The sequence below is a fragment of the Ursus arctos genome, unplaced genomic scaffold (genome assembly GCF_023065955.2).
Source record: "Ursus arctos isolate Adak ecotype North America unplaced genomic scaffold, UrsArc2.0 scaffold_4, whole genome shotgun sequence".
Classification (NCBI taxonomy): domain Eukaryota; kingdom Metazoa; phylum Chordata; class Mammalia; order Carnivora; family Ursidae; genus Ursus; species Ursus arctos.
Window position 1 is genome coordinate 42,989,659 of NW_026623056.1, and position 16,851 is coordinate 43,006,509.

Consider the following 16,851-nt stretch of genomic DNA (forward strand, 5'->3'; position numbering starts at 1 on the left):
TGCCATAGATACCATTCTTCCTTGAGATGCTAAATTTGAGGTTTTAGAAACCAAATTCTGAGTTAGACAGCATAAAACCAACTATCTCAAAAGGTTTAAACACAATTGGTTTTTAATTACTTAGCAAAAAATTCATTGTACCAAGAATGAGAGAATTTTTAGCTTAAAAAGCAAAAGCTGTAAGGAAGCAAAAATCTGGGCTTAGAAAAAAAATGTCATCTCAGTTTTAGAGTGTCATTGTGGCAAGTCTGCAAGATTATAATCAAAGAAGGGAAGAAGACAGATTTATTTGGTTAATACCTTAAATACTTTAAATTTTCTTCATTTTACATTTGATTTACCTTTCACTTCTTGACAAAACGTCATTTCTGAGTAATACAAGGGGGGAAAAAAAGTACTGTTCTGCAATATAGCTTGCCCCCTAGGTTATCACTGGTTTGGATTCCTGCTTGAGGAAAATGGTTTTTCCTCTCCTTTCCTAAAACATTTGTTTGTCCTCCTGTGTTGTGACTGAGAAGTCTGCGGTTGGTATTTCACAGGAGAAACAATTAAAGCACCACATGTCTGAGCGTGATGGAACACATTATGACTGAGTAAATGCTTTTATTTCTGTGGTAACTAACCTGTACCACCCCATCAGTTTTACATCTGGAGGTGACTAGAAAATGTAGGTTAGAGAAAAAAGCTGTACTCTGTATTGCTCAGAAGCAGCTCAAATGGCAGTTCTCGCTGGGTGTAAAAGAGGGTTTTGCTTGATCTTTAGTGTAGCTTTTGAATCCGCACTTGGAATAGGAAAGATCCTTATTTCCATCCTGGTTTTATTGTTAGCCTAAAAAGAAGTAGGAAGCAAGGACTTCTCAAGGTCCTTTCCAGATCTGAGTCTGATACCTTCAACGTAGACACCATGGTGGAAAATAATCCTTGGATCACATTGGGACTGCATATCACTAGCACTTAGCCTTAGTAAATTAACCTGTGACTCTGCTTATTCTGTACAGTGGTGACACAATTCTTCACAGGGTTGTTTTGACATTAATATAGCCTAACTTGTGGACAGCACATAGCTTGATGCATTTTTTATTTCATATAATTTTTTACCTTTCCTAGAATTTGGAACTAAGAGATTGGAATGTTACCAACATTCTTATGTGCTGGAGGAGAGTAGAAAAAGCCCTAATATCCCTCTCTCTCTCTCTCTCTCTCTCTCTCTATATATATATATATACACACATATATATATAGAGTAAGAAGCTTGCATTTTTATATAAATTAGGAAGTCTTGGTGATGTCATGTCTTTATTTTCATAATATCTCACATGAATTCTTATTGAAGGCCCACTGGACTAAATCTGCTATCACAGAAGGTCTCCCCTAAAGAAATGACTAAGGGAATTTGATGAAAAGTAATATGATCTTTTTCAGGATTCATTTGAGAGCTGTCATTTTATAAATGGATAGATTATATTTCCTGAATCAATGCCAAGAGCAGATACTTATTACATAATTCTGTATATTAGATGGATTCCTGGCATGTGTGATTTCCTCAGTCCTATAGAAACCCATATTCTTTAAATCCACCCAACCCCACCCATCCACCTCTAGTACTGTTAGTGCTTTCAGTATTTGTCTGATTCATTTTAATCCAGGACATCTAGTTGTCACAAGACCTGCAGATGCTGCTTTTGAAATATCTCTCATATGTATCCCTTCAGCTATCTTTCAAGGTCATGTCTGCTTCATCTCCTGTCTGGATTATGTAACAATAATGGCCTGAATGGTCTCCGATCCTCCTCTTTCAATCCCACCCTCACCCTTTTGCAAAATATTTTTCACTACTCTTCCCTCTTGCTTACCAAACCACTTTTAAAAGGTCATTCTGAGTTCAGTAACTTTTGATGCTTTTCACTGCTTATGGGTCAGTTTATGTAGATTATAAAACAATAATATTTTGGTCTGAATTTCCAGACTCTTAGCAATTTGACAACTTGTCCATATAGCCAACCTTATTTTCTTCTGCCAGAATAACTTTATTCTAGATAAATGGATCCTCTCATAGGTTTTCAAACACCTTATGAGCATATCTCTTCTCATCTTTCCTCCTGTCTAAAATGTCTTCTCATCATCTCTCTGCTTGACTCTTAAGCCTTCAAAGTTCAGCTCAAATTCTGCCTTTTTAGTGACACCTTCCCAAATACCCCAGCCCCATTCAGTTCTATGACCCACAAATCTATAACCCATAAGTCTTCATAAAACATAATTAGAATGTTCTTTCATGAGGATTTTTATCATTTTATTAACTCTCCCTGGTATTGAATAGTACCTGGCAAATAGTAGGTGCTAAATAAAGATTTCTTGGATAAATAAAGTTATTTTACCTTGCTTGTAACTCTTCTTGACTTGCCTTCTGACTTAGAGGACAAAATTCATATTCGTTAGCTTAGCTTCTGAGGTCTTTCACAAAGTATTTAATTCTTTTTTTGCTCCTCGTTATTTGCCTTTCTAAGCCCCTAGTCACTCTTGATATGATCTTCACAAGCCATGTGCATTCCTATTTCAGTATCTTGGCTTACGGTGCTTTCCTGACTATAAACACTTGGCTTGTCTCTTTTCTGCCTGTTTGCATTCCATACATCCTTATAAGGTTAAACCTAGATCTCATCATCGCCATTAAAACACACTTGTCTCTCTCATTCAAATTCCTAAAGCATTTACACCCATACCAGCTAGTTTCTGGAAGTTAATCAAATTGATTATTTTTACCTGCTTTTATTGAACATACTTTATTCTTTTTTAAAGTGAAATATATTCCTTGTTTTTTATTAAACAAAGGCACAAAGAAGTACAAAGAAAAATTTGAAAACATCCCCAAATCTCAGCACTAAACTATAAACACTATATCTCTTTATGCATAATTGCCCTGAGGTTATGTAAGATGCTGACGTTTGGTGAATCTGGATGAGGGCATATGGGAATTCTTTGTACTATTTGTGTAATTTTTTTGTAAGTCTGAAAAAAAATTATACTGACACAGAAATAGATTGATGAAGTAGTGCAGAGTTCATAAAATAATACAAATATATAATGGTATTAATAATGTAGGAAGCGATGCAAGTAAGTGGGGAAAACTGGACTGTTCAATTAAAGGGTGATGGAATAACAGGCTGTCCATCTGGCAAAAAAAAGATAGGCTCTTGCCTCATACTGTACACCCAAATAAACCCCACATGGATCAACAAATTAGAAAATGATGAGGTACAAAAACAAAAACATGAGTGACAAGCGTTCTGCGCACGGGTTGAAATTGGCATGATAAAGCCTGGCAAGAAAACTAAAAACCACAAAAGAAAAGCACTGATAAATCTGAATGCATAAAAATTAAAGCCTATGTATGAAAGGATGGGATGGGGAACACCATAAAGTTAAAAAGACAAGTGATAAACTGGGGCAACATAGTTGTAACCTATATGATAAAGAATTGATAGGCATTTGGTAAGGTATATAAGAGCTGGTGCTCTTGAGTAACATTCCTTGGGCCCTGAACTCCACTAATGATCGACATAGGGAAAATGAGCTAACTGCTCTTTACCTCACTTTTCTCATTTGCAAAATGGGAATAAGGCTCCCTTGATTCATGGTGCTATTATGGTCATTTAACATAGGTGAAAGCATCTAGTACCATGCATGGCATATAATAATAGTAATAGTAACTGCTAAAATATATTGGGGCTTCCTACATGCCAGGTGCTGTGCAAGCCTTTTAAAATACATCACATAATTTAATCCTCACCACAGCCCTTCCAATGAGGAGGGTACCATTATCCCCATCTTACAGATGGGAACCTTGAGATTTAGAGAGGTTATGTAACTTGACCAGCAGCTGCTAGTAAGTGACACAGGTAAGATTTGAACAGAGATGGGATTCTGGACCCATCCTCTTGACATTTTGCACCATAACGTGGCAGTTCTCAAGACAATTTAGTTTCCTTTTCCTTGAGTCTTGGGACTATGTAATCTTGACAGTTAATTGGATTTTCATGTCCTCAGTAGATATATGAATTGAGCTCTTCAAATGTATTTGGGCATGGTATATCCATAAGGTTGCCATCTCAGAGAAAAGAAGCCTTCTAGAAATTCATTCCATAAAGAATTAAACTTACTTTGGCATACTCTGTAATAGCAACTATAGTGTCTATGGTAGTGTTGCTTTCTTTTGGTTTTTATCTTGAGAAAATTAAAAATCAGGGATGATTTTACCTTAGCACTTAATATACATTAAAATAGCTGAAATAGTAGCAAAGACAGGTGTTTGAGATATTAAACAGAAATAATTACTGGAAGTTGAATCCTCATTCAAAAATAATTTCAGATTTCTTATTAGAAAATTAAATTGATTTTGTGTTTAGGGAGCTTTTTAACTTTTTTGATTTGTGAGCATAATTTATTCAAGTCTTAGTCTACATTATAACAGAATAAAATTTCTTTTGATAGTCTTAAAATTGAATTGAAAACTTTTATGAACTTCATATATTTAAAGACAGAGGCTACCATCTATCTATTTCTTTTGATGGATTATAGCCAGGGTTTAATTTAGTTATTCAGACCAAATCTGAAAATACTTTTTGTATGGTATTAAACATTTTTCTTCGTAGTAATGTAGTGTTAAATCATTTAAAACCTAATTTGAAAAGAAAATAGTGAATCAGACTCATGATTTATGCTTCTTTAATCATGAAGAAGAATTGACTTGTAGGGACATGAAAGGTTTTAACTCTGTGCCTTCAATGTGATTTGTTAAAATCACTGGATTTCAAGGGAACACTTTTCTTGATTGAAATACCTTATTTATCCCTGTAGCTTTTTATAGATCAATGATAAAGAAAGAGGGACACTAGGTACCCTTAGGAGAAACCCTGTTTAATATATAGTAGTGCCAGGGGTACCTCGGTGGCTCAGTCAATTGAGCATCTGCTTCTTGATTTTGGCTCAGGTCATGATCTCAGGGCCCTGAGATTGAACCCTAAGTTGGGCTCCTTGCTCAGCACAGGGTCTGCTTGAAATTCTCTCCCTCTCTCTCCCTCTGCCTCTTCCCCCCTCCAATGCTTGTTCTCTCTCTCAAATAAATAAATAAATAAATAAATCTTTAAAAAATAATAGTAATGCCATATATATTTAGTACTTAGCTTGTTGGCCACCTATCCTATTTCCTGTGTGGAGCAAAGCATCAGATTAGGACGATTCCAAAAAGGCCCCTGAACAACCAAAATAAGTATAACCACTTCCATTAAAAAAATATCTATGAAGGGGCACCTGGGTGGCTCAGTCCATTGAGCATCAGGCTCTTGGTTTAGGGTCAGGTCTTGATCTCAGGGTGGTGAGCTGGAGCCCCAGTGTAGGGCTCCGCACTCCCTGTAGAGTCTGTTTGTCCCTCTCCCTCCTCCTCTGCCCCTCCCCCCACTCACATGTGCATATGCTCCCTCATGCTCTCTCTCAAATAAACAAATAAAATCTTAAAAAAAAGAAAAAAAATCTATGGAGAGTCCCAACCTCATCACCACCACCACCACTCTTACCAGCTCTGACATATTTCCCTTGTATTCTCACTTTGCCTAAATTCTAAGAAGCTTGGATATTAGGTTTCTAAGCCCACAGAAATTTAGGAGGAGGAAGAGGTGCTACAGCCAATCAAGCAGAAAACCAGGGTGATCACTGGCATTTGATACCAAGAGAGGCTACAGGAAAACTTTAAAAGCAGACATAAGAATGCAAAAATTATAGCTATCTGGGAACATTTAATGCAGGATTAGTCATACCCAGTTTTCTCAGTCCTGAGAGCATCATTGTATTACAGAATTAGTAGAATAAGAGATAACATAAAAAGATTAAATTATGGTTAGTAAATGTCAGTATATATCAGCTTCCAGTAACCAGTCTGACAGTGGTATCTCATTCTTACAAGAGGTAGGGATTTGAGCCTGGTAAAAAGAGCCTCTACTTGCTCTTGCTTCATTAGTTCAGTGTTAGGATCTTTTGGTCCTCCCTTCATCTCCCATTTTCACCAGAAAGTCTGTGAATCCAGTTTCTGCCCAGGCCCTCACTGTCTAGGTTTTCTTGGCCAGGCTCCCATCTGAACTTAAGATCTCTCTGTAACTTCTGATACAGGTCCCTGTTCCCAAGGAAACATCTTCTCATGGATGCCTGAGCCTTGAGCTTCACTCTTAGGTCTGCCCATGCAGCCATATATGTTCCCTTTACCACACAAGGTGTTTCTCCATCAATAAGGGGAAGTATTATAGGGTATCCATGATTAGTCAAATTTTAGAAACTCTACCTCTCCCTACTTCTAGCTTTCTTCCTCCTTCATCCCAATGGAATGTCTTAACCAGAGCTAAATGCCCAACCTGATTTGGACCCTTGGGATCAAAAGATCCTATAGCACTAGATTTTTGTTATTATAGCAGAACTGAAATGAATGGGTAACTGTTGCTGGTAGTAGGAAGTCATAGTCAACATTGCTTTGTCCGGTAATGTTTAGTCCCCTTTCCCTTGTGGAGTTTTCCAATAATGAGTATGTACTACATACTAGAAATAGTTTTGCTCCAAAGAGATTTTTTTTTAATTCTTTGCTTATGATGGTATAATTAATCAGATATACCAAAAATGTGATCAGTTCTTCTACTGTATCACTTATAACAGTTTTCTGTATTAATACTTGTTAATGGTAATTGTCCTTTTTTTGGACTGACTTATTTCACTTAACATAATACCCTCTAGTTCCTTCCACATCATTGCAAGCGGTAAGATTTCATATTTTTGATGGCTGAGTAATACTCTATTTTTAATATATACCACATCTTTATCCATTCAATTATCATATGATTTCACTTATATGTGGAATTTAAGAAACAAAACAGGATCATAGGGGAAGGGAGGGAAAAAAAAACAAGATGAAATCAGAGAGGGATACAAACCATAAGAGAAACTCTTAGTCATAGGAAACAGACTGTGGGTTGCTGGAGGGGAGGGAGGGGGTAACTGGGTGACGGACATTAAGGAGGGCACATGATGTAATGAGCATTGGGTGTTCTATAAGACTGATGAATCACCACTTCTGCCTCTGAAACTGATAATATTCTATATGTTAATTAATTGAATTTAAATTAAAAACAATATACTTATTAATGGGCCAGTCTCCCTCTGTTAATATCAGATCCATTACTTTCCCTGCTGGTAGTCATGGTCTACCTGGAGTCCCCAGTGTTAATTAAAAGGTGAAGATATTTTGAAGGTATATCAAATTTTGTACTGCATTTAACGTAGTGTGACAGAACAGCTTCTCAGCACTACATAAGCTACGCAACAGCTCAGAGGCTGCAGAGGGCTTTATTTACCCTCCCTTGTTGATACATGAGGCCTTCCCTTATTCTACCCCTGTAACCATAAGCCACATCAATTTTATATATATGCACACACATCCAGTTTTGTGTGTTTACGTATATAGATACACAGAATATAGTATTTCTTCAGATGCTTAACCATCCCATTAGTATTACCTGGAAAAGAGGAGATTACTTCCTGGAACAGGATTCTCAGCAGGCTTTTAAGATTGTATGTTTGATCCTTGAACTGACTTTGGTGGTATGCCCCACTATTTGAGCCCAGGTTTATGTTACAGGATGGTTTAGACTATCTTCAGTTCTTCCTTTGGCAGTCTTAGAGTCAGTTTTCATAATTTTTTTTCCTTGGGCCCATTTATTACCTCCATAAACTAGCCTGAGACTCTCCCTAATAGGCTATAAACTCTTTGCAGGCAGGGATTAAATACTTTTCTCTTCCCACACCAAACACAGTGCCTGGATTCTTACCTTGCATGTTGTAGAAGCTTTACAAGTGGCTTACTGGTAAATTGATTAATTATAAATGAGACTTCTGGATAGCCTGTGACTTATTGAGCTTCTAATTGTTTCTTCAGCAGCATTAGCTAGAAAACGCAATTTCCCAGGAGCTGTGCTTTATCTTAGTTAATGTTGCTTCAGAGAGGGACTGGGACTTCGTCATGCTGATATAAAATTTTGATTAAATGGAAACCAGTTTATTTCTCTTTTACTAATATCTCTACATAAAATACCATTTGTTAAATGGAGATACAATTGGAAAGGAAAGGCTTTCTCAGGTTATTGTAACCGAGACATGATATAGTTTTAAAGTGATTTCTACTTCATATGTAGGGCTCACTTAGTTAATGTATCCACTTATTAGGCTTTAGGAAATTTTTTTTTTTAAAGATTTTATTTATTTATTTGACAGAGAGAGAGAGAGAGCCAGTGAGAGAGGGAACACAAGCAGGGGGAGTGGGAGAGGAAGAAGCAGGCTCCTAGCAGAGGAGCCTGATGTGGGGCTCGATCCCATAACGCCGGGATCACGCCCTGAGCCGAAGGCAGACGCCCAACAACTGAGCCACCCAGGCGCCCCAGGAAATTTTGACTGAGGAACGAGGTTAGGAAGTAGATGTGCAAACATGGGAATAGAAAGAGACTGTATAGTTTGAATAAGTTAATGCCGCTCTACCAAGCCTAATGTTCTCTCTTTGTCCTTCCTCATTTAGTAACTAGGCCATCTTCCCCCAATATGTTAACTGTGGCCTAGGAGTGAGTGAAGACATTTGAGCTGCTATATTAAGTCACTTTAGGACATTGGGAGTAGGAATTTGCAAATCATTGCTTAAGGGAACCAAATAAGAACTTAAGAAGAGTTCTTACTTACTAAAGGGCCAATATAAACCAAATAGCAGCTTATGCACTGCAATGTCTTCATGCAGTGTTTGATCTTCGTGTGCCTTAGTAACTCTTAGATTCTGAGTCTGATTCAGATAGGGCCACTGCTGACCCATTTGCCTTTGGGAAAATTAGACAAATGTGCCCTTCCTTGAGGAAAATCTTTGAATGTGTTATGTACAACTTGAGCAATCCTACGAGTTGAGGCCTGAAGAAAGTGGGACTGTGGTTGAGTACCCTCTCCAGCCTTGTCTGGTGACTCTGGGCTCCACCCTCCTGCAGGGAAAAAGAAGGAGTACCCAACTTCAATTCACCCAAATGGTGGTTCCATAAACAAAACTTATTTGTAAATCAGAACATTTACATTCTATTAAGAATTATATCAAACTGCTGCTGAGAGGACATGCCCCTTTGTCTCAGTGGCATGACAGAAAACTTTCCCCATGGCTTTAGGTTTCAACTGGGAGACTCAGTCTTGCTTCTCCTGCTGTCATGTATGTCTCATAAAACTTCACACTTGTCTACTTTGTGAATACTGCCCCCCACCCCCGCTATCGTGCTCTTGTGCTACCCTGATTCAGTCTATATAGATGTATGTAGCCTTCTGTTAGTACTCAAAATAATGCAGTGTTTTTATATTAAAGTGAGCACCTTAATATTTAAAGCAGAATCTTGAACATTTTTCACTTAGAGTTTCCACATTTTACTTATATTAATGCTTATATTTTTTATACTTCTGGTTTTTTAGGTAGAACGTACCTGAATAAATTCAGACCATATATTGTAAAATAGGAAAGCATGTATTAGTTATCCAGCCTCAAATTGTGTGGTTAGAGCTATATTGCCCCCTGAATTTCTGAACAAAAAGCAACATATGCTCCTTTTAGTGCTCTGAGTCTGTTCAGGACTTGCTAATATGAGCTAGGAGGTAGGAGAGAGAGGCTTTCTTATGCCAGCAGTGCTCTCGAGACTCAGCCAGGAGTTTAAAGTCCCTAAAGACCTCAATCTCCCACCAAAATACAAATCCCGATATAAGGTTATTCTTATGCTTAGCATTAGACTGGATTGGAAAGACTAGTCTAATGAGCTTTCATTTAAGAAATGTCTTTTAGTGACATAAATTCACACTGAGAATGAAATTTCACCATGAGCTTATTTATATAATCTTTTATTTTTAAGTTTTGTATTATGGGAAATTTCAAACATAAACAGAAGTGGAGAGAACAAGGTAATGAACTCTTATGTAATATCACCCAGCTTCAGCAGTTAATAGTTTGTCAGCCATGTTTCCTGCAGAGGCCCCCTCTTTTCTTTTGCCTTGTGGCATCTTAAATTTCAGACATCATGTCCATTTACCTGCAAATATTTCAGCATTTGTCTCTAATTTGTAAGGCTTTGTTTTTAAACATAACCATTATGCCGTCATAATACCTATAACATTACCAATAATTCCTTATATCATCTAATTCTCTTCCACATTCAGATTTCCCTGATTGTCTCAAAAACGTCTTCTTACGGATTGTTTGTTCAAACTAGAATCCATGTACATTTGTATTTGTCTGTTTATTCTCTCAGGTCTCTTTTTTTCTATACTAATAAATTTGTATATGTTTTCTCTACATTTTCTTTTAATTTATCAAGGAAGCTTAAAGGAAAAATTGCTACCAAAATTAATGTGTTAGCCCTTATCTTTAAATCATTAATTTATGTATTCTTTACAGTTTCAGATCCATATATACTTAATGCCGAAATGTGAAAGGCTGGGAAAATGAAAACACAAAAACAAAACAAAACAAAAAGTTTTCCTTTTGTAATTGAAAAACAGGCATGAATTGATTTTATTACTCAACAGTAGAAACCAAGTGCAGAAATGTGGCCCCCACCCTACTTGAGTTCAAATAGGTCTGTATTTTTTAAAAGCTATGTTATAGTTTGACCTAACCAAAATATCACTTTAATTATGAATAAAAAATTTGTAAGTAGTGACCCCTTCGCTTCTGGGATCTTATCTCTTTTGTCTTTCAGATTTGGGGTTTGTATTTCAGTATAGAAAATTCAAACTGAGACAATATTTTCTTACCAAATGTGTGAATGTTTGTACTCCTTTACTGTTATCAATTAACGTAACTAAATGGCTTGTTCATTTGATAGTATTCCCATTGATTTTGCTCTGATACCTCAAAAGCATCGTTTTTTGTCAAAATGGTGAATCATATATTTGCTTGTTTTTAAAAATGCAAATTTTGCTATTCTACCAGGTTTGTGCTTTGTTTTCTTTCAACGTGGATAGAGGACAGATAAGAAATTCTGCCACTGTAATTTTGACACTACCAGGCTTGATATAAATTGTGCAGTCCTGCTAAAATGCCTCAAAATTTTACTGTTTCTTTTTATAAACTCTCAATCTTGTGATATCTTTCCTTTCTTAGGATATGAACGAGTCTGCCAAACAAGAAGATATTTTGGAATCCACAACAGATGCTGCAGAATGGAGTCTCGAAGTGGAACGTGTACTACCACAACTGAAAGTCACGATTAGGACTGACAATAAGGTACAGAGGACAGAATACATTTTGTTCAAATAGAGCTTCATAAGGCAATTTCAGGGTCAGGGGTACTCCCAATTATACGAATGACATAAGGTGGTAGGATTCAGTTTCCAGTATTCTGTCTTAGCAGAGATTTAGTAAATTGTTGTTGAATGATTCAATAGTGTAATATTAAAGAAGGGAAAAGAAAGCAATAGATCTTTAAAGTGGTTTGGAACACTTGCCATGTTTCCTTGGGATTGAGGGGCATTTTCTCAATACATTTTGATGTATTTTCTTAGAAATCATATTTTGTTTAGGTGAATAGTGAACAAAATTGGAATTTCATGACTGTATACCAAATGATTATAGTTAGAAAATGGTTTTGGAACCCTGCTGGAAGGCAGAACAGAAGACATCCTTGAAGTTGCCTTACATAATCTATTCAGTACGTATGATTAAAAGTCAAGTAGTAAGCAAATAATCAAAGCCTTTCCATTAAGATTGGGGGTTGGGCCAGATGAACTGACCCATTTAATCAAGTTTCTGCTTCCTTTTTACCTATAATTTACGAGAACTTTAGAACAAACTAATAGGTGACTAGATAATACCATTCTCATTAATACTATAATAATGTCTGCAGAAGGGACTAGAGAGACATCTAGGTAAAGAAACTAAACGGTTTTTATCCTTGGAGGCTGGAGAAAAGCACCAGCATTATGGAACAAGGTTCTAAGGAAGCTTGTTATTCTGAAAATATGGTCCTGGATCTACCCCCAAAGACTTCTGTTTTCTGAGTGACTTGGAGATGAATTCATTCCCAGAGTGTCTGGATGTGAGCTTGGAAAACTGTGTCCTAGAGAGGGTAAGAAGCAGCCTAGACTCCTAGGGCAGTCCTAGAATAGGATAAGGGCAGCAAAGGTCTTACTAGACTGAACAGCTGTGGAACAGACTTAAAGGTAAGTGGGCAAATCCTGCAGCCTGTTTACATGTATTTACGCAAACATTTTGGATAGCCATTGTTTGACTACATTAGGGGTAAATTCTTTGTTTGCGTATCTCTTATACGTGAATACATATGAATACAGATTTCTTCACTGATTTGATCTCTGCTGGAAGTCATAATTTGCAAGAATGTGATTTTTTTTGGTAAAAATATAATTTCTAATTCTTTAATTTTATAAGAAGAAATATAATAAAATTTAAAAATTTAAAAAAATTAAATTAAAATTAAAAATCACTATTATTATTATGATTATAGTTAGAATGACATGTTAAAATAACCATGTAGTGCGGAACTCTCAGATACTTCTTAATCCCACAAGGAAGCAAGTTTAATTTATTTACTTTCAAGCTAAGTAAACTCTTGAAATCCAACATCTCATTTAGAGCCTAATAGGATCACACAAGAGTGTTTTTTTAAAGCATGGTCATTGGGGCGCCCGGGTGGCGCAGTTGTTAAGCATCTGCCTTTGGCTCAAGGAGTGATCCCAGCGTTCTGGGATCCAGCCCCGCATTAGGCTCTTCTGCTGGGAGCCTGCTTCTTTCTCTCCCACTCCCCCTGCTTGTGTTCTCTCTCTCGCTGGCTGTCTCTCTCTCTGTCAAATAAATAAATAAAATCTTTAAAAAAATAAAAATAAAAATAAATACAGCATGGTCATTGATTTCTACATAATAGGAGTAACTGAATAAAGAAAGAATATAAATGTAACTTGTAACACATACAGTTTTACAAACTAAGTACAGGTCAAATTCTACTACAAACCAATATTACAGTAATCAGAATCCTGGGTACTTAGGGAGTCAATGATCTCCCAATTTGGGGAAGAATTAACTAGGTGAAAGTTGGCCTCTTGGTCTCGTGCCATGTATTACCAGCCTTGATTTTATGAGGATATACTGTGCCAAATTAATTATACAGTCAAATTTTACAAGTAACATTCTGAAATGTGAGGTAAAGTTTTGAGGGTTTTTTCTAGTATGAATAGCATTTTGAATTTAGATTTTTGTGGTAAAATATACTGACCTAAAGTAATATGTGAGTGCTTTTTCAGAATTCTTCTCTAGATCATTTGGCCTTTGTGTCTAGTATTTTACAAACTCTAAGTATTTCGGAGGTATCAACTGAGAAATGCAGGTTTTGGGTCAATTCTTTATTCAGCTTTACTTAAGAAAAATAAAATTATCCATTGATTTGAGAAAATAAAGGGGCTAATGAATAAAGAGATATTTTTCATGCCTCAGAAATAAAAATAATCTGGTCATAGATGAGGTTTCTCACAGGCTCACTATCCTCCAGCAGAGGAGGTTGAGTCCTGCATCGTGGTAGAGCCCATTCTTCCTCAACTCCTAACTCTACCAAAACCAAACTCTCTCCTTTATTTTTGGCCAAAACAATTATCTTTTCGCTCAACACAGGCGATTTAGGACATTTTGAGAATTCAACTTTGTGTTTGAGGGAAAATGAGTTTTTTTCAGATCAATGTGCTTTACTGATCACTGTTAAATTAATTTTTAAGTAGCACAGAGATGTGGGAAATAAGTAATAAAGGACCTCCATTATTTAAATCCATTATAAAGTTCTTGAAAATGACCTTGTGTTAGTAGCAAGTAAGTCCCATATTTATTTAGCACTGCATCAAATGTTTGTTTTATTTTCTTATAAATTCATTTATTCCTTGTATGCTTGTGGCAGGTAATTGCCAAAAAAAAAAAAAGAAAGTAAATCTCCTTTTCTGTTCTTTTTGCATATTATATAGTATGTATGCTTTGATGAAATCCTCTCATGTACTAATATTTTACTTCATATTCTCCATAATGTTGTAATTAGGTTTTTATGTCTGGGCTAGCTTATCCTTTTTTCTGGCACCACTTGTGGCTGTTGACAATTTTCAAAGAATGCAAACAAATTTTAATATTAGCTTAAACAAATTACAATTGGGAAAATATATATGTTGCCAAAAATACAAATAATATGTTCCACAGCTGAAGGTGAAAGATTTTTGTCATATGTTAGCTTCAATGGACCATATTAGTAGTTCCCTTTTTAGGGCTGGTTATAGAGAATGTTCCTATAAGTAATGGTAATTACTTCCAGAATGTTATATACCCAGCAACCAACTCAGATCTGCCCTAACTTGGAATAATGTATCTAAATACACAGTCAGAACTTAGAATAATGTGTCTAAATACACAGTCAGTCTGCTAAGTAAGTCAGTAAATTCAGCCAAATCCTGGGTCATTCCATTCTAGTTAATGCCTCAGTTATGACCAAGTGAGTAAGGCTCTGGAGTCAATTCCTTAGAAGGGCAATCTGAGGACAGCTAAATCAGAGTAGACATCCGTGCCACCTAATAAAATCATCTATGAGTATTATTAGTACACTGTGACTATATATCTTACACTTCTTGTTCTTTCCCTCATTTTTTTCTCTTTATATCTCTTTCCCTTTCTTCTTGTGTGTTTTCATGTCTTTTTTATTGTTTTTTGTTAGACCAGCAGTTGGTGCCCACAAGTGTTACATAAGTACTCTGGTGAAATTTAGAACTAAGATCAAACATCTGTGATTATAATCAGATTAGACTTAAATCTATAACTGGTCAAGAATTACCCTAATCTCTGAGTCTTTTTTTTTTTTTTTTTAAGATTTTATTTATTTATTTGACAGAGAGAGAGCACATGCTCGTAAGCAGGGGGAGCAGCAGGCAGAGGGAGAGGGAGAAGCAGGCTCCCCACAAAGCAGGGAGCCTGACCCGGGGCTTGATCCCAGGACCCTGGGATCTTGACCTGAGCCAAAGGCAGACGCTTAACTGACTGAGCCACCCAGTTGCCCCTCTCTAAGTCTTTTTAAAATACACTTCTGTTTTTAATTATAAAAATAATACGGAAGCAATTCAAGGGGAAGAGGGATGGGCAGTGTGCTATGAATTAGAAGCTAGTAATCCCACATTTAGTTTCACTATCAATTCCTGATTTATTGGGCCAGAGTTTCAAAAACTTAGTGGGACTGTGGTGGCCACAAAGATCAACAGAAGGTAGAACCTGTCTCACACATCTTACCTTGGCACCCTGAATTCGTATTTCTACCACTTATTAGATGTGTGACCCAGGGCAGGCTACCAAACCTCTCTGTCCCTCCTTCTCCTAATCTGTAAAGTGGGACTAATTATATACTTACCTTACGCAGTTGTTGTAAAGCACCAACAACAGTGTCTGAGACATAATTAATGCCTACTAAATAAATGTTAATTATTGTTAAATTATAGTATCGTTACAATATTCATGTGTTCTGTCATGGCCTTCTAGCATTCAGTGCCCGTATCCCTATTCAGGAAGAATTTACAAAATTTCTGTACTAATGCTTCCCTCATTTAAGGGAATATTTTAAAACATCAGCCTTATATTCTTACATGGGGATGTAATCAGGCTCATATAAGTAATCAGGCTCAAAGTATTCACTTTGGTAAATCTTTCCAGGTTTTTCCCCCTAGTAAAAGAATATATAATATGGTAATAATAACTGACATTTACTAAGTGTTTACTATGTGCCAAGTGCAGTTCTTAACACTTCACATATATTTAATTCACTTCATCTTTTCCACTGCCCTGTTAGATATAGGTACCTTTTACTGCAGGGGTGGAGACTGAAACACAGTGAAGTGAAGTAACTTGCTTTTGCCTAGTAAGTGACAGATATTCAAGCCTATAACCCAGGCTCTTACCTACTCCATTAGTGGCAATATCACATACTGGTTAAAAGCACAAATTCTGAATCCAGGTTGCTTGAGTACAAATGCTGGCTCTAATACTTACTAGCTGTGGGACCCTGTGGGCAAGTTTCAACCACTCTGTCTCAGATTCCTCATCTGTATAATGGCGTTCATTATAAAACCTACCTCAAGGAGTTATTAAAGGAATTAAATGAATTAACGTATCTTAAGCACTTAGAATGGTGCCAGAAGAATCACTTAATAAATGTTGACCACTATTTCTGTGTGCTTTTATGTGTATACAGTTGAGGTTACACCTCTATTTTTGAAAATATAGTCGTACATCATGAGCAGTTCACACGTCCTTAAAACCTGTAAGCCATAACTTTAGCTGAGTGGTAGGTAGCAGAGAGGGCTTGGCCAAGCTCGGCAGGTTAGGGGCAAACCAGGAGGTTGAAGATCTTGGTGGAGGAATGGCCGGCAGGACAGAGTCATGCAGCTGCTCGCTGATGGTTAGAATATGGGCAAGCATGAGGACCATACGATCTGAGAATGCAGACCAAAGCAAGGGGTGAAACCCCCAGTGAGGCATTTTAGAGAAACAAGTGGTTATTGAGGGTGGAAGTACTTGGTGACATTGAAAAATAATATTTTCCTTCATGATTGAAATATCTTTAATTCCATAATAGTAATTTTTTAAAAAACTTTTTAAGTGAATCAGTTGACAGTTGCTGACTGGAATAATGTATTTGAGACTGAGCTGCCAGAGAATTCTACACGTTCCATAATTTCTGAGGAAATAAAAGAGGCGGTTGCATATTCATATAGATTTCACTTTCTGTA

General features: G+C 36.6%; 1 protein-coding gene across 2 annotated transcripts in view; it reads left to right on the forward strand.

The window, feature by feature from the left end:
- The window catches only part of IFT57 (intraflagellar transport 57), a 57,036-nt gene that overhangs the window by 17,932 nt on the left and 22,253 nt on the right, over positions 1 to 16,851 (forward strand). For both annotated transcript variants that reach the window (XR_007188655.2, XM_026492814.4), the window contains exon 6: positions 11,201 to 11,323. Coding sequence is in view for 1 of the 2 variants with exons in the window: in XM_026492814.4 (XP_026348599.1) it covers positions 11,201 to 11,323 (123 nt within the window). In the remaining variant the exon portion in view is untranslated. The remainder of the gene's footprint in view (positions 1 to 11,200; positions 11,324 to 16,851) is intronic.